The sequence below is a fragment of the Miscanthus floridulus genome, chromosome 4 (genome assembly GCF_019320115.1).
Source record: "Miscanthus floridulus cultivar M001 chromosome 4, ASM1932011v1, whole genome shotgun sequence".
In the NCBI taxonomy this organism is placed as follows: domain Eukaryota; kingdom Viridiplantae; phylum Streptophyta; class Magnoliopsida; order Poales; family Poaceae; genus Miscanthus; species Miscanthus floridulus.
Genome location: NC_089583.1, coordinates 61,388,309 through 61,405,689, shown reverse-complemented (window position 1 = coordinate 61,405,689; position 17,381 = coordinate 61,388,309). Strand labels below are relative to the sequence as shown.

The 17,381-nt window shown below is 43.0% G+C and overlaps 3 protein-coding genes across 4 annotated transcripts; 1 reads left to right on the top strand and 2 right to left on the bottom strand.

Moving 5' to 3' along the window:
- Window positions 1-1,172: 1,172 nt before the first annotated feature.
- Window positions 1,173-5,206, top strand: LOC136551558 (grpE protein homolog 2, mitochondrial-like). Its single transcript, XM_066543096.1, has 6 exons — window positions 1,173-1,449; window positions 3,313-3,463; window positions 3,556-3,746; window positions 3,865-4,032; window positions 4,172-4,300; window positions 4,884-5,206. Exons 1-6 carry the CDS (start codon window positions 1,309-1,311, stop codon window positions 4,998-5,000), a joined length of 897 nt encoding a protein of 298 aa, XP_066399193.1. The 5' UTR covers window positions 1,173-1,308; the 3' UTR covers window positions 5,001-5,206.
- A 303-nt stretch (window positions 5,207-5,509) lies between these two features.
- Window positions 5,510-8,117, bottom strand: LOC136551557 (uncharacterized). Its single transcript, XM_066543095.1, has 2 exons — window positions 7,702-8,117; window positions 5,510-6,186 (listed from the first exon to the last, which is right to left on the bottom strand). The coding sequence occupies exons 1-2, from the start codon at window positions 7,987-7,989 to the stop codon at window positions 6,010-6,012; spliced, it is 465 nt and encodes a 154-aa protein (XP_066399192.1). The 5' UTR covers window positions 7,990-8,117; the 3' UTR covers window positions 5,510-6,009.
- A 1,857-nt stretch (window positions 8,118-9,974) lies between these two features.
- LOC136549726 (serine/threonine-protein phosphatase PP-X isozyme 2) lies at window positions 9,975-16,235 on the bottom strand. Of its 2 annotated transcripts, XR_010782013.1 has the most exons (9): window positions 15,845-16,235; window positions 14,283-14,435; window positions 12,476-12,538; window positions 12,299-12,384; window positions 12,126-12,201; window positions 11,782-12,050; window positions 10,671-10,749; window positions 10,443-10,584; window positions 9,975-10,358 (listed from the first exon to the last, which is right to left on the bottom strand). XR_010782013.1 is itself a non-coding variant. In XM_066541122.1 (8 exons), exons 1-8 carry the CDS (start codon window positions 15,989-15,991, stop codon window positions 10,534-10,536), a joined length of 924 nt encoding a protein of 307 aa, XP_066397219.1. In that variant the 5' UTR covers window positions 15,992-16,235; the 3' UTR covers window positions 9,975-10,533. The 2 variants fall into 2 exon arrangements, 1 of the variants encoding a protein (XP_066397219.1); XM_066541122.1 differs by having other exon boundaries at window positions 9,975-10,584.
- Window positions 16,236-17,381: the final 1,146 nt, after the last annotated feature.

Genomic DNA, 17,381 nt, shown 5'->3' with positions numbered 1-17,381 from the left:
TCGGTGGTGATCGTAAACTTGGTGATCATTCGACGAGCTTGTGGATGACCCAAGTCATGCTGTGAGCGGTTGTGGACGATTCACCGCGATGGAGTGTCGATGAATCAGCCCATAGAAAGCACTTGATCCTTGCGCGGATCAAGAGAGGGCTACACCCTTACGCGGATGCTCCAACGAGGACTAGTGGGGAGTGACGACTCTCTGATACCTCGAAAAAACATCGCCGTGTTCCTCTTCTTCTCTTTACTTTAAGTATTTATATTTGAGCAATTCAATTTATGTCTTTACATTCTTAGAATTGTCAAGCTAGAGTAGGAATGGAACCTAGTGTGCAAAACTTTTGTGTGGTAGAACAATAGAAATACTTCCTAGGCACAAGAGGATAGAATGGACTAAGTGTATGACTTAATTATTTAAAATGTTTAGAATTAGTCTAATTCACCCTATTTTAGATATCTTAATCCTTTGAGAAGGAACGAGAGAAGCCATGCTTGCATGGAGAGGCGACCCTACGAGAGCACACGGGTCGCGGAGGCAGGAGAGCATGGAATCGCGACCACGGTGGCCTGAGAATGTGGAGCCACGGGCATCTTGTAGCGACAGTAACGAATGAATCAACCATGGGAGACGCCAGTTATCTTGCCGGATCTCGCCTTCTCACGAACAAGTAGACAAGTAGTAGCCACCAAATTAAATCAAACGGTTTTGGAGACCAACACGTGTTCCGGCACACTAGATCCATGTATTGCAATCTGTGGGCTCAACTACTTGTGGTCTTTAGCTGGCTATGAACTCCAGCTAATTTAGATTTTTTGTGGATCTAAATAATAACTAGCACAATGGACCCTAATTAAGGGTCTGTTTGATTCTCTGGTCTAAATTAATTGGTTAAAGTTGAGGACTAAAATTTTAGATCACTTATGTGATCTAAATTTTATGAAAGGTTAGTTAAACTTTAGATAACACTTTATATTTCCTGTTTAAGTCTAAGGAGCTATTTAGTGACTAAACTTTACACAATGGACATGCTGACATTTAACTCGCGGGCTTTAAACCTATCTTCTTGCGCGACAAGCCGACCTCCTAGAACCTCTAGAGTCAAAAGACATAAACACCCTAGCGCTACCTCGGCACCATAGTCCCAACCCCAGAGCCGAAAAGAAAAGTATAACGTAATTTGCTAGGAAAAAAAGGGCTCCTTTCCTTCCCTTCCGCAAACGCTCCCTTTGTGTCTTGCAGTTGCAGCTCCCTTCCAGACGCTCCCGTTCTTCTCTCTCTCCTTCCGGCAGAAATCAAGGCAGCGTTAGGATGGCGACCGCGCGCCTCCTCGCGCGAGTCTCCAGGCAATGCGCCGGCGCAGTGGCTGCGTCATCAGCCGCGGGGCGGCACCGGGGGGCCCTGGCGGCGGCGTCCGTGGAGCAGTTCGCCGGTTCCTGTTTGTCCGCCCGGGTGAGATTTCTGGACCATCTCTTGTGGCCCATGGTTTGTGAGTCCAGGGTCTGTTGGTGATTGCTGTGGCGCCAGTCCTTGGGTTTAATCTTTTAGCAGCGGTTGATGAGATGCGATTCACACCTAGGGATTTAACGTTATGCGTTTGTCGGCGGAGCTGGAATTTGTACTTTCTTATTGATATTAGTAGCTTAAGATGATGTATCGGGATGTGGGTGGGATAATAAAAAATTCCGTGGGATGTTGTTCAATCAAAATTGTTGTTGCTGGGAGGGTTTTAGGCTATAACTTGTGATCTTCATCTAGTTGACATATTTTGATTCGTGAAAAACTAAATGGGAACCTACACAGAGCCTTAGGGATGTTTTATATGTGTGCTAATTGAGGATGTGTTGGTTCATGATTGTTCTTTATTCCTCACATTTGTAGCTCAGTGTTTTAGAGGACAACTATTATTATGGAAGTAAATAAGATTAACGAATGTTGATTTTGACAAAACTTATTTTGCAATTGGAATTATTTGGTAGCATCAAACATGAGAGCGAAGCAAGCTTTGAGTAAAGTGAGGTGTTAATTCAAATTGTTTGGTAGCTGCTTCTTAGGGGTTCACGCAGTTTAGCAATGTATTGGTTTAGGCAGTTTAGCTATGTAATTTTTTAGATAAGCGGCAACCTTTGATGACTTCACATCTTAATTTTGATGAAATTTTGGTTCTAGAATAATAAAGTGATCCTATCTGTTCTTTTATTAACCCTCAACCTTTGTTACAATAGTGGTAAATAAGTTATTGGATTAGCTGTAACTCCTATCTGTCACAGAAAATTAGTAACCATGTGTTAGTCAGAACTTTTCCAACACATGGTCACATAGCATTTGTCTTTTAAGTTTTGTCTACTATAAAGGTTAATGTAAGTTTAGTATTATTTTCCAATGTTTTTTTTTAATTTCTATCACATCCATCCATGTCGAAGCAAACAACTTCAGGACTGATGGATACTCTGTTGTTTTAAGTAGAAATTTAGATTTGAAAACACATATTATGAAAACTGGAATCACATGGTCACCACATTGTCCTTTTGAATAATTGAATTTATGTCTTATTCACTCTCACCTTTTACTCTTAGTGTCAGATGAGGAGACACAGAACTGTCCCACATAGACATTAAATATGGTATAGCAAACTTAGGAACATATTTTTATGCTCTCTCTTATAAGAAAATAATTTTTTATATTTGTTTTATTTAAAAGAGTTAAAGTTTATTAAACATAAAGTTGCTCCCTAGGATGTTCTCTATAAAATAAACTTGGTTGTATTTCAATAATGACAAGTTGGGCTTCTGTGATACTACACCTACTTGAGATGACAGGGTACTTAAGTAGGACTTATTGGGTACAGTACATGGTGGGAAAATACATGGAGTGGTGGGTAGTTGGAACTGTCTATGGAGCTTCTTACTTAAATGTATCCATTTCAACTGTAAGCATTACATGTCGACTGTTGAGGGAAGGATATAATATTGGCAGACAGGAAGTGTATATGTTTCTTACTAACTTTTGTTTTCTGGTTGTTTCTGCGAATAATGACGATGCATGTATTGTTACTCACATTCTTCTACAAAACCAGTACCATATATTGGTATTGGACTTCTGGTAGTAATCTGATGTGTTTAGTTGTAACAACTACTGCTGAAACACCATTCTTGCTGTTATGTTCAAATTCGTTGACTACTATTTACTGGTGACAGCTTAGGGAATACCTAGATAAATAAAACAGTGCTATGTATTCATGCTATTTGGTAAATTATTTTGTCTGTCTCTTCTAGTTTGTTCTGTTCTTATAGATGCTTACTTGCTTTCGTCCAGGTTCCGCATAATCATTTCAGATACTCAACCAGCATTTTTCAAAAGATTGGTTTCTCTTCTGTTTCACCCCAACAAAGTGATAATGAGGTTAATGAACTGAAAGACCAGGAAAGGGCCTTAGATGGTTCAAGTGAAGACTGTTCATCCGGAAGTGAGAACACATCAGAGCCAGGCTTGCGATACTAAAGTCCCAATCTTTTAGTAGGAGGTAGAGGTACTAATGGACTGCATTTTCTTTTTCAGGTATTGAAGGCCTTGATCTGTCAAAAGATGATTTGGTGAAGCTAGTTCGTGAGAAGGATGAATTGTTGAAGTCCAAAGATGATGAAATCAAAGATATGAAGGATAAGGTTTTGCGCAGCTATGCAGAAATGGAAAATATCATTGCTCGGACAAAACGTGAATCAGAAAACTCCAAAAAATATGCAGTACAGGTCTGCTGTTACCATTCCAATTATTGAAATTCTGTTGCAGAGAGGATGTTGACATGCATTTCCATAAAATGTTGTGAATTAGCTTTACCTATGGCATCTGTCATGATTGTTCATGCAGAACTTCTCTAAGAGCCTGCTAGATGTTGCTGACAATTTGGCTAGAGCATCATTTGTTGTCAAGGAAAGCTTCTCGAAAATTGATTCCTCAAAAGATTCTGCTGGAGCTATCCCACTACTGAAAACCCTGCTGGAGGGTGTGGACATGACTGAGAAGCAACTAGCAGAGGTACTTTATTTGTTTTGAGGTTCCTTTATCTTAAAAAGGTTCTCTCCTTGAGAAATATTTCTCAGCCATTTCCCCCCTTCACTTGGATTTTGTTCTAGAGTATTCCATAACTTGAAAACCTTCCCTCAAATCTAAACAGGTCTTCAAGAAGTTTGGAGTTGAGAAGTTTGACCCGCTAAATGAGAAATTTGATCCTAACAGGCATTGTGCAGTTTTTCAAATTCCTGATCCTTCAAAATCACCAGGAACTGTTGCTTCTGTTGTAAAGGTATTCTAACTTAAAACATCTTTTTTCAGCATGTTATAGGAAATCCAAGCATGTTAGATTGGAGTTGCATGGTGTTTTTTGTTTCAGCTGTTCATTTTTTGATTCACTTGAAGTTTGTTTTTATACACACATGGTTCTTATGTCATGTTGTAGTAGCTTGGCAGTTTATTCTGTGTGCTTCTGTTCCAATAGCTTCCCTAGTTCTGTTGCAGTAGACAGCAGTTGGTTGCTCCAGTGGTGACAATGAGTGATTATATATTGATACAGACGTTTAATTTTTTTTCCATATTACAAAAGAATAAAAGCAAATGAGGATGCTTCGAACACTTGGCATCCCTGTCTGTCAACAGTGCATTTCTATTTTAGCTGGGCCAAACTAGTTAACCTGTATGGCATGCTAACAATGTCGAAGTTTAGAAGATGGTTCAGTCATTGCATGCCATCTGATCTTACATCGTAATGCCATTGCATAGTTTAATATTGGCTGTATTTTGAAAATTGAAATATTCCCAAAAGTTTAATTGCCAAACCTGTGTTGTACTGCTGTTCAACCTTGTAGAGTAACACACATTTGTGGTTTCAGGTGGGCTACATGTTACACGACCGTGTCCTCCGCCCTGCCGAAGTTGGTGTCACAGAGGGAGGTGCAGATGCAACTGAAGAGGCAGAGCAGCCGGAGGAGAAAACAGCGAGGGACTGAAGTTAGCCGTACTTTAGTCGAGTAGAAGGGATCGGATGCCCTTTCTGAATCTCGTTTTTGTTTAGAGTTTGAGAAACATGAATGAATACAGAGAACTTTTGACCCTGACACGGGAAAACAGTACAGCAAGCAGGCTGGTGCTTTTTCATCATGTTTTGAACTTGGAATGAAATCCATTCTGGGGTCTGGAGCAAACCCTTAGAACACGTTTTGCCTGCTAGTGTTTTTTTTTTTTTGGTGACATTTGCCTGCTACTAGTATGACCGTTGACCTTGAGGGCTGAGGCCATGGCCCATGGGCGGTGGTCATGGACGGTGTGAATGTCAGAGCATAGGGAGAAATGGGACGGGACAGTGGTGGCAAGAGCCGGTCGATCGGCTCAGTAGCTACGTGCTATTTGCTGTCACGAGGGCTTTTTATGGCTTAAAACTTGGGTTCGGCATCGCTTTCGCGAACGTTTTTTTATGGTTTGTTATTATTATAAATCGTTCAAGTAGCATTTTCGGAAACGGCGAGAGGCAAGTCTAGCTAGCCAAAGGCAAACGGCAGCGAACAAACCCCAGACCAAAAGCTTGACACGCGAAGGAGATGGCGCTGCCGCACCCATGGGCTCCGGGCTCCGGCACGGCCGTGTATCAATTGGCGCAATAGGGGTCGCATTCTTCGGAAACACGGAATCAAAATCTCAGAAAATGGAGAGAGCCATTAACATGTTGCCACATAGCATTACACACTAGCACAAAGTTTGTGACAATCTTTCTTACACGACAGGGTGACAAGTCATAACCAACACCTAACCTCATCTATGAATTATAACATGAGCACTTGGACTTGGACTATCATTGACGATGACCACTGTTCTAGACTGGAATGGAATAGACAAAGGAAGACGGGCTGGCCGATACAAGTTAAATGCTACATTATGGTACACAAAGTCCGCCTCGGAGGTGGACGATTCAGGTGGGAGATGAAGCTGATGCCCCAATCCACATCTCTAGGTGACGAGCGGCTAAAATGCTTTCCACTTCAACCGGCTTTCTGGATGGGCGTTGTTATCTTCTACGCCGCGTGGCTCGTCCGTGCTCATGTCGGCATCAGTGTCGTCATCTGGCTCTTCCAGCTCGAGGTTCAAGTTGAGCTCGCTGCTGGTGCCCTTTTTGCCAGTGCTTTGTGCCTCGCCTGCAGCCTGAAATATGATATGAACATATGAGTTTTGTGGCTGTTCAAGAGAAAAGTTGTTTATATAAGATGAAACTTATCAATAAGACTGTAAAAACTTATCGAAACAAGAATCAGTTGCATCCTTTTACCACCCTATTTACTTTGCCAAGGTCGAAAAGAGGTTATTAGGAGAGATCCAAACAGTACGGCACAACACAGAGCTTTACGGAAAAAAATCAATTGGAGACTTTTAGTGAACAAACATTCACATCTCAAACAGGAAAAAGAATTCAAGGCCTCATGAGCCAACCAACTAAATGTTACAATTGTCCAGTCATATGCTGAAGACAAAGTGTTTGGCTTCACATCCCAATTAAGCGAGAAAAATGACAATATGGAGACCAGTGGAGTATGCCTATAATGTATATAAAACAGTGGAGTATGCCTATAATGTATATAAATGGCAAAACTGATTAAGATATATCTCTGTTTTGTTTATTCCTTTTTGCCGCCTATTTGATTGTCAATCAAATTTTTGTCCCCTAAACAAGGCTTCAAGTTGCCATTTGCTAATTGATTTTTGCAACTGAATCAGTTAATATCCATTTAAAACTCTTATCAGGGCACACATCCTGCATAATCCACAAAAAGATACATAAGCGACTGAAATGCCTTATTCCTATTTTTCAGCATCGTTGATATCCATTTGATCTGGAACAGACTGGATTGTTAACATTACTAACAACTGATTAAAAAATAGTAGAAATCAACGAAAACTATGCAGGAGAAATTACACACCCACAGTAGAAGATGGTGAGACTAATATAAGCACATGCAATAAACCACATCGACCCGATTTGAACCCATTTAACTAAATTTCTGTACAGACACTTCCAATCCTACAATTACATGGCCTAACCGGAGGCTAAAGCTAGCACACACCACAAATGAATTCATTAAACCCTAACCCCTTGACACAACCTGGCTTCAACTCAATCTGCGAAATCAAATTGCCCCAAAGCAATAGGTACAATCCTCATTAGAAATCAACAAAAACTACGAGTCTAAGATGGTGAGACTAATATAAGCGCATATCCATGAACTACCCTGACCAGATTTGAACCCATTTGACTACATTTCTGTAGAGACATTTTCAATTGCACAACTCATGTACCGCAGAACTGCATGGACCCCTAATCGGGAAGGGAAGCTAAATCTAGCACACACCACAAATGAACTCGTTAAACCCCAACCCCTTAACCCAAACCTTTTAACTTAATAAGGCCCAAAATCTAATTGGTCCAACCATAATGTACAAATCACCATCCACCAAATGGTACTTGACAGATTAAACCTCGAACCCATCCCAGAAGAATTCACATTATCCATAATCCTACGAGTTTGTGCACACAATCGTATCCCGAATCCAACCAACAACATCCAAGTTCTCGAATCTCTGTACCAAATTCAACCCACCCGAGCACAAAAAACAATCATACAGCCCGAATCAACTCAATTTTCCGAAGCCGGGAAGCCTCACCGGGACGTAGCGCCGCCTGGAGGTGGAGGCCCCCGCTGCAGCGGGCTCCATTCCCCCGTCGGCCCCTCCCCCTCCTCCTGAGCCGCCATTCACAGGCGTCCACCTAAACAGAACCACCTTGTTGTCACCACGTGAGCTCCCTCCCCCGGACCCGGCGGTGCCGGCGCCGGTGAGGGGCACCCAGGCCTTGCGCCACTTCCGGACGGGCCCGCTGAAGGAGGCAGCGCTGCTGCTGATGGGCCCGTATCGCGTCGAGGAGCGGCTCAGACGGGGAGCCACCGTGTCCATAGGCCCCACGTGTGGCGGGCGCAGGCGCGCCGCGGCGGCGTGCTCCGGCGTGGCGGAGTGAGAGTGGCGAGGAGAGGGGAGAGGTGGCGAGGGAAGGGGAACAACGCAAACGAATATAAGCTCTTTTTTAATGGAGACCTACGGAATATAACTTGTTCCTGACAGGTTATCCAAAAAAAAAAAAGTTTTTCCTGACAGGTCGACCTGAACTTGCTTAGACTACCCACAGCGTAGTCGAGGCTGAGAAAACTATCACAGCCGATGCTGAAAAAACACTCCAACATCACAGTATTCAGCATCGACATACATATGCTTGTAGGGACCAATGTCAGAGCATCATCTTCATTTCCTATGCATGAGCAAGCAGCAAACGCCGGCAATAAAATACTATTTTATTCCTCAGCACCGATGCATGTAGGTTCCTCGATGCCAATGTTTTTGAACTCAGCATTGCTACACACAATGGCACTACCCGATGCCAAGAGTCACTTTTCCATATTTCGGCATCGCTTTCTGACTCACATTGTGGGTAGTCTTATGGTCATTTTTTCCTTTAAAACTAAACAGGTACCGACGATCATTAAGGGGGTGTCCGCTCCCTGAGCTGCTACAAGAGCCGGCGCACCGGAAACAGCTCCGCAAGAGAAGTCCAACAAAACCCGGCACGATGCATGTGTATTAACTCCAATACATATGGGTTAGAATGGAATAAAATACAATTTAGTTTAATTTCGGTTCAATTCACTTTAATATATATGGATTGAGATGAATACATATGCATTCATGTTACACGTTAGAGAATGTAAAGGTGGAAAACGGAGCTAAAAATTTTAGCTTTCATCTGCTCCTTCCTCAAATTCGTGGGCCCATGGTGAATTTGCCACCGTGTAGGCGCGCGCGCGCAAAGAAGACTACCGTCGGGGTTGACGTAGTCGCACAGAGGCGCGCGGCTGTGGCTACCAGACGTGGAGGAGCCATCGGGGGTCGCTCGCGCGTGGCTGCGGCTACCGGTCACGGAGTTGTCGGGGGTCGCTCGCACGCGGCCGTAGCTACGGGTCACGGAGAAGGAGCCGTCAGGTGTCGCGAGCCGCCGCATCCACCGCTTACATCAAATAAACTCAAAGATCTACCATGCCTACTGAGTGCACGCTTTGGGTCTCCTCGTCAAAAACTAGATGCTCTGCAACTAAAGGGTTGTTTCATCTTTCAGACAAAGGACTTTCGTGATCTGATTCCTATAGAACTATTCCCTCCGTCTGTAAATCTCGCTTTTCAGGTTAAGATTAGTATATGTGTAAAATTACGCATTTACCCCTCCTCTATCATTTTAGAAGTGGTTGTCTTCTGGAATGTTCTTCTCATGGATGGTAGTTTTTATGTAGGGATATTTTTAATTGGTGGGACTCATTGAAAAAGGTGATATCTAGCTCTACAAATTACATGTTTTTTGAGACAAGATTTGAAGAATTACATGTTTTTTGAGATGGTCTCAGAAAGGATGTAAATCTCGCTTTTCGATGTAAGATTAGTGTAGGTGTAAAATTACGTATTTACCCCTTCTCTATTATTTTAGAAGTGATTTATCTTCTAGAATGTTCCTCTCATAGTAGTTTTTAGTCATGTAGAGATATTTTTAATTGATGGATCCCATTGAAAAAGGTTATCAATAACTCTACAATTATATGTTTTTTGAGATAAGATTTAAACGCTATAATTACATGTTTTTTGAAACGGATGAGGGAGTACAACATTTCTTATGGGCATCATTTGTCCAATTTATGGCCCACTTGCCCTATATTTGACTGGTTCGACTTTTTTTTTTAACCGAAACAATATTTTTCTCTCACAACAATTCAGCTAGAACAGTATTTTCAGCCAGTTTCAGTCAAAATTCTACCAGCCGAACAGGGACCTATATGTGCAACTTAGAAAATGCAATAAACTGAAAAATAGCCTACGAACAACAGAAAAGGTCAACACGATAATTAGCAAACTTAAAGCTAGCACGTTTCAATCAGAGAAGCTGGAAGAGCAAAGTTACATTACAACCATTACATGCAGAACTCCAGGCAAGTCAGCCCTGACCACAGGCTTTAATTTACACCTAACAGTATGAAAAAATTGTCAGCTACAAAATTTCCTACACTTTCCAGGGCAGCGCCACATATTCAGGCACAACATTAGCAAATCACTCTAAATTCTAGTATCGGGGTTTTCTTGGGGATGATACGACTGCAACAAACTTTTACATCATGCGCTGACAGCACACCCCACGAAATCCCTTCATAATTGCATATTTCTAGAGCTCAAATGGGAGCTGTTCTGTGAAAAACTGGGTGCCAACATCAACTCTCTTACAAATCATAGACCTGAAAGGAGAAGATAAACACTTAATTCAGGCATCCTGAAAGCACCTCCTGGCACTACTCTTGTATGGCCTGAGCTCTTCTTACAACATGGGGCATCATCCGCATAACTTGCTTTCCACTGCCAATGCTCCAAAGCAGAGATTAGGTAGCAAGCTCTAGTACTCAATGTGCAGCCTCATAGAAAGTAATCTGGTGCTGGCCTTTTAGCAGGAACACCTCTTGATTCCTAAAGGCATAAATGGACAAATTATATGCTGAAGGACCAGATGTTTAACAGAAGCATGACATATTACAAAGGTGGAGAACACTAACATGTGGAGCAGCTTCAAATACGCGGAACTGCTTATTTAGGTTCTCATCCAGCTCCAGGATTGCAGCAACATTGCCACACCTACATGTACACAGTTTTTTATTGGGTAAGAAATCTGTGAGGTCAATAAAAATAATAGTTAACTCTGAGAAGAAAGACATGAAGATATCCAACAGCAAACATAAGAAATCTGTGAGGTTGACAATCGTTACATGCTGGGAACAAAGAAAGTAAATGGATTCAAGTTTGAAGTAAATGGATTCAAGTCCCCAAGTTCAAACAGTTGTCCAGGCCCAAGCGGCCTCCAAAGTCCTAACTCACCTTTGAATAGTGGCTATTTGGGCTACTAAAAGAAACACAGAACTAGTACAGTTCTGCAGAGTATTAAAGGTACCTAAAGCATCTTCCATAACTAGATCAAATACAATTTTCAACTACTTCCCTCAAGATATAAAGTTCAGAGACCATGACGACAACAACAACAACAACAACAACAAAGTCTTTAAGTCCCAAACAAGTTGGGGTAGGCTAGAATTGAAACCTAACAGAAGCAATCAAGGTTCAGGCACGTGAATAGCTGTTTTCCATGCACTCCTATCTAAGGTTAAGTCTTTGGGTATATTCCATCCTTTCAAGTCTCATTTTATTGCCTCTACCCAAGTCAACTTCGGTCTTCCTCTGTCTCTCTTCACGTTACTATCCTGGCTTAGAATTCCACTACACACCGGTGCCTCTGGAGGTCTCCATTGAACATGTCCAAACCATCTCAACCGGTGTTGGACAAGATTTTCTTCAATTGGTGCTACCCCTAATCTATCACGTATATCATCGTTCCGAACTCGATCCCTTCTTGTATGACCGTTCAGAGACCATGAGCTTCCATTAAATGTAAAACAAGACACCAACAGCACAGACAGTAGTACATCTCCTCAAAGTCCCACCAGATCCTACATAGTCCAGTGCCAATCTATTTTCTAACCGAACTTTCATAATAACTAGTAAAAATAATAAAGCATAGGAATAAAGCATCAGGCCATCAGATTCTTAACAGCTAAATTTAAAGATCCATCGTCAACTTCAAAAGGAAATTATTTGACCATGAACTTAAAGTACCTGTAGCAGTAATTAGGAGCAGACCATACAGTTACAATCTTGTTATTGAACATCCATTTATACCCTTCCATGACAAGTTGATGCGCACGACAAATATAATCTATGTTGTTTGAGTGGTTAAATGATGAAACTACATTTCCACCAAAGAGGAATCCTGCACCTCGAGGACTTAATCCCCAACCATCTACAGCATCCTCTGGATCAGACCATAGAAGGTCACACATGGCACCATCATGAGGTACTTCTTGCTTGCGGTCTATTACTCGTATCTGTTAGTATAGGTTAAAACATTAATAGAAATGAAATATATATAGACTAAAAACAACACTGAGATAATAGTTTGCCTGATCCAGTGTCGTGATAGCAGGAGAAAGGCCTCCATGGACACTAAAGATTTTGTTCTCAATGAGTGCAGACAAACTGAAAAGAACGGATTGAGCTGCAATAAGATCTCAAATATCTAATTCCATGAAAGATGAACTTGCTTGGATTAAAATAAGTATCAAAAGATACTTGCCTTAAATAGTCGAATATATCCGTGCAATATCTCCAGACATTGACGGAGCCATATTTGCGAAGGCACTCATCATAAAATCCATAAACCTACAGCAAATGAATGAGAACAGAAGGAACCACAAAAAGGGATACTCTTACAGGACAGAACCATAGAACAAGCACTAAAAGTGACCCAAACCTGTGTGATCTGCCTGCTCTCATGGTTTCCTCGTATTAGAGTTATACGGTCTGGATACCTAACCTGATGATATTTTGATCAAACACGAGTAGAAATTAATTGCGGCAAAGTTTTATTCTTGTCTTAAAGAAGAAAAAAAAAATAGATACTTGGCACTAAAGCTAGTTTTCAGAAATTTGGATGCAAGCAACAGATTGAGGGTGTGCTCGGCTGTGATTCCTACGGCTGCGGCTGCAGTGGCTGCATCTCAGAGCTACAGTACAAGCTGCAGCCGCAGCCGCAGCCGCAAAAATCAGAAGCGAGCAGAGCCAGAAACAAATGGAAAAGTAATTTGATAGGAGCATAATTCCTCAATACAAAACAAGTGTATCTTAACCTGATTTTCTACACTTCTACTGCATCGAATTGATAATTATTTCTCATATCCACTAAGGTGTTGTGTTAAGCTGACAAATGCAAGTTTTTTTCCCCGAGCAAACAGGAGAACTGCGCATCATTTCTTTAAGAAGAAAGTACATTGGGATAAGAAACCCACACATACACACTTACTTAGAAAAATCAAACTTTTTTTAGCCAATAACAAAAGAGGGTGATCACATGGCAGAACTTAAGAGTCCCCATCTAAACAAATGCAAGCTGTAAGGTAATGTGGTGCAATTGTTCTGATAAATTGTAGAGAATAAGTACTGTGGGAAGCTCAATACTATTGCTTAAAACCATCTATGTTCATAATGGGTTTGGTAGTTACAGACCCTCTTGCATGACACTCAGTATTTTTGTATGGCCATAAAGGCATAAACAAGGAGTGCAATTTGAGGTGCACCAAGTAATAAGGTTCTTCACTACAAAACAATAGTTTTTTCAATCCCTACAAAACAATAGTTTTTTCAATCCCACTACTATTCGGCAGAATAACTGGTATCTTTTTCCATAGCCAGTGACATGGCTAATGGACATGAATTCACGGTAGACTGTAATGGGCAGATACAGTTTGCTACTCAATACACAAATGATACATTATGGTTGTTGGAAGAAACGTGTGGTTCAGATGCAAATATTGTGACTCAGAAATTCCACCGATCGAGTTAAAGCACATCTGCTTCGAATATCTAATGCTGGAGTCAAAGTATGCCCAAATGTGACAGCACCAAATTCTTCAGCAGCCTCAAAATGAAATTTGCCGAGGCAGCAAGGCTGATGAAGATTGAGTTTGAATAATTTCCTTGTAAGCTTATGTGTTCCTTATTTCGCATCTTCAGAAATGTTATGTAACTTAAGTTAAACCCTAAATTTCCATTTGTCGAACTCATTGAACATGCAATTACTTAGTTATTTTATATATAATTATTAGTATTACAATATACTAGCCGTATCCCCGTGTCAGTGTTTCTTTGAGAATGGCATGCCCACAAGTCGAATACATATCATATCGGATACCGATATATGTATCTGGGTAACATAGATAACATATACTCACATTTTATCACTTACAAGTTCCAATGTTATACAAATACCATCCAAACAAATCAGTTTCTGTAGTCTATGTCGTATAGTTTCATGAAATCGACACACATGTACCCACAATGGCTGGAAGTTAAGCATCAAAAAGTGCTTGATCGCCAAACAGGCTAGTTTGGCTTCTCCAGGCAGCACGATCAAAGCTGCTTCTACAGAAGTTCCAAAACAAGCTAACTCTGAATATATGCTTTCCAAAAGACACCCCAATCCCAGTACCAAATGAAGCATAACTATAGAAGGCAAACAAACAACACACCTAACAAAAGTTTAAGGTAGAGAAGGAATTTACCTTTAAAGCCAAAAGAAGCAAAAATGTTTCAACAGAATAGAATCCTCGGTCAACAAAATCCCCAAGGAACAGATAGTTTGTCTTTGGGCAGTCACCTCCAACTTTGAACAGCTCCTTCATGTCATAGAACTGTCCATGGATGTCTCCACAAATCTGGGTGTAAAAGTAAAGTGTTTGCAATCAGATTGAAGAAATGTAGGAATATCAACACAGTAATAAATAGGTATTTTACAACATGACCTAGTGACTTCTGGTTCTCTAGAAATCAATGAAAAAAAAATACATATGGAGTGCAATCAACAATTTGAAGCCCCATGGCAAGTACTCTATATATCATAGAGGCTTCTCCAATTGGGAATAAGCTTCAAGATTTTGTTATTGAGCAGCACCCACAATGAATCTAGTGTTAAATTGTTAACATGACATTAGAAGATTTAGTATAATCGGGGCAACATCATTAATATTAGGAACATCACATGACCTCCTACAATATCAAGTCGTTCTGGCTTTCCAAGTTTGTTTAAGATCGTGAACCATTTTATCATTCCAGAAAAAAAATGCAATACAACTAACCGCCACAAGTGCATAAATGGTGGTTAAGGTTTGATGTATGGTAGCAACATATTTATCAGACAAAACTACAATTTCACACTGGAAGAAAGAACACCAAATTGTTAAACTTATTTATTAGGGTCCACCACCCCCCCCCCCCCCCCCCCCCCGCCCCTCCCCTCTCTCCCGGAGGAAGAAAGGAGTGGCAGTCGGGCAGTTTTATTGTGGGAACGTAAATGCTGCTCTAGAACAAATCAAAGTAGAAGAAAACACAGTGTTTGCCAAGTGTCAATATAATCCAAGCAACTATGCTATTCATTGATGCAAGGATCAATTAGAATAAACCAAAACTTTAAATGCATGCACACTGGGAGTAAAATATAGCACCAAAATTAGACCCAGGTCTCCCTGCAAGCAAATAAATGAACAGTAAAATGGATTAACACCCTTCAACAAATATCACTACCGGTTACTGAAGCACAGCCAACAGATTCAACACATTTACAAGCATCCTCAGTACCTGCCGAAAATCATGCCATCGTGACATTGCCTGCAGCAATATGCACACAATCCTTTTCTTTTATGGAGATACATAATAGTTGCAACAATATAAACATAATCCTTTTCTTTTATGGAAATACACACACCAGCACCAGCACAAAAATCTACAGGGCAACAAGCTCTATAAAATGAGGGAAAGTGTAATATGTATGAGCATGACCACTTCAATCATACACATCACAGCATTTTCCTTGTACAACAGAGAAACATAGTAATTACTTCCCAAAATCAGCTCCAAAAAAGCCAATTTATCCAAGGCGCGAGCGAGCAGGAGCTGAACCAGCCGCCAAAAGGGCATAATCGAGCTCAAAACAACATCACCTATCAGTGTGCTATCGCTTAGTCACGTCGGTAACTCAACTTCCCGCACCAAATCGACACGGCGACCGAATCCAGACGGAGATGGAATAAGGGGGCAGGGAGAGACGGCGGTGCGTGGCGGCACGTACGGTGACGGGGGCGTCGACGCGCTGCACGTTGCTCTCCTCGACGAGGATCTCCATGGCCTTGAGGCAGAGCGCCTTGACCTCCGCCTCCGTGAGGGGCTCGCACCGCTTCAGCTGCTCGATCTGCCGGTCCAGATCCGACGCCCCCATCTCCGGCCCAGCCGCCGCCGCGGGGCCGTCCCCTCTTTTCTCTCTCCTCCTTCCTTCCAGAAGCTTCCGAAGCGCCGCCGCGGTGGCGCGCTACTCGCCCGATGCTTCTCGAAGATTCTAGGGTTAGGAAGCGGAGGGAGGAAGAGGGGAGCGCGTGCGGGCCTCGAGCCTCGCGATGCTGTGCGGGGGCCGAAGGTTTCGGTAGGCGGTAAGGCGGAAAAAAAATCGATGGAGACAGTATGCACCCGGTAATACGTGCATACGGTTGGATTGCACTAAGTATACTTGGCCATACAGCATGAGGCACGACGGCACGGCACGAAACATGTTTTTTTAGTCCGACACGAGCACGGCACGGCTCGGTGACATGCGGGCCCGGGCTGGCCTGGCCCGAGGCTACAGGCCGTGCCTGGGCCACTGCTCAGGGCCGTGGGCTGGCACGGCACGGCCCACCCTGAGTCAGCCGGCCCGGCAGCGGCCCGGCCACCCTCCTCCCCCTCCTAGGCTCCTGGCCTCCTCACACTCCTTCGTCCTCCCCTCCCGGCCTCCCCGCGGCCCACACCCACGGTCGCGGCCACACCCCCTCCTCATATATAAGCTCACGCCGCGGGCGCGGCGGCCACACTCGAAAACCCTAACTCATTTTCACTCGCTCGCCTGTCGCCTCGCCTCGCTACTCTCGCCTCGCAGTCTCGCTCTTGGCTTCGTCCTCCCCGACTCCGGTGAGGTGACCTCGACGATCCGTCTGCCATCGGCGAGCAGCTCCCTACTCCTCCTACCTGATCCCCTCCCCGCTCCGGTGCTCCCTCGCCGGCCTCCGCCTCTCCCTTCTCCCTATCCCTATCTCCACTCTAGATCTCGGTGACTATGTGAGTTCGTGTCCCGTCTGCCCCTCCTCCTCCGCTCGTCGTACTTCTAACAGGTGTGTCGTCTTCTCTGGATGGCCCTCGTCTTCTCCGGCACCAGGCTTCGGTTGCGCAGGTACATCCCTAACCCTAACCTAACCCTAACCCTGCCTGCCGCCGACGAGCAGCTCCCTACTACTAAGTCCTGCCTGATCCCCTCTCCTACTCCCTCTCCGCCTCTCCCTTGTCCCTATCCCTATCTCCCCTCTAGATCTGGGTGATTATGTGAGTTTGTGTCCCCGTGTGCCCCTCCTCCGCCGCTCGCCGTCCTTTTAACCTTACTGTCATCTTCTCTGGGTGGTTTTCGTCTTCTTCGACACCAGACTCCGGTTGCGTAGGTACATCCCTAAACCAAACCCTAACCCTAACCCTAACCCTAACCCTCCTCTTCTTCCATTGATGAATGGTTTGTGTCTTTGTGATCTATTCTGATGTACTGTTTTCCTCCTCCATGTCTTTACGCAGGTCGGTAGCCTGATGCGTCG

What these genes read in the sequence shown, in the direction of transcription:
- LOC136551558 (XM_066543096.1), top strand. Translation starts at nt 1,309, where the DNA reads ATGGCGACCGCGCGCCTCCTCGCGCGAGTCTCCAGGCAATGCGCCGGC. An exon ending in GTTCCTGTTTGTCCGCCCGG is followed by an intron (nt 1,450 to 3,312) that starts GTGAGATTTCTG and finishes GCTTTCGTCCAG; the next exon opens with GTTCCGCATAATCATTTCAG. An exon ending in CTGTTGCTTCTGTTGTAAAG is followed by an intron (nt 4,301 to 4,883) that starts GTATTCTAACTT and finishes TTGTGGTTTCAG; the next exon opens with GTGGGCTACATGTTACACGA.
- LOC136551557 (XM_066543095.1), bottom strand. Translation starts at nt 7,989, where the DNA reads ATGGACACGGTGGCTCCCCGTCTGAGCCGCTCCTCGACGCGATACGGG. An exon ending in CCAGGCGGCGCTACGTCCCG is followed by an intron (nt 6,187 to 7,701) that starts GTGAGGCTTCCC and finishes ATCATATTTCAG; the next exon opens with GCTGCAGGCGAGGCACAAAG.
- LOC136549726 (XM_066541122.1), bottom strand. Translation starts at nt 15,991, where the DNA reads ATGGGGGCGTCGGATCTGGACCGGCAGATCGAGCAGCTGAAGCGGTGC. An exon ending in GCGTCGACGCCCCCGTCACC is followed by an intron (nt 14,436 to 15,844) that starts GTACGTGCCGCC and finishes TTTTACACCCAG; the next exon opens with ATTTGTGGAGACATCCATGG. An exon ending in CTATCACGACACTGGATCAG is followed by an intron (nt 12,051 to 12,125) that starts GCAAACTATTAT and finishes CTATACTAACAG; the next exon opens with ATACGAGTAATAGACCGCAA.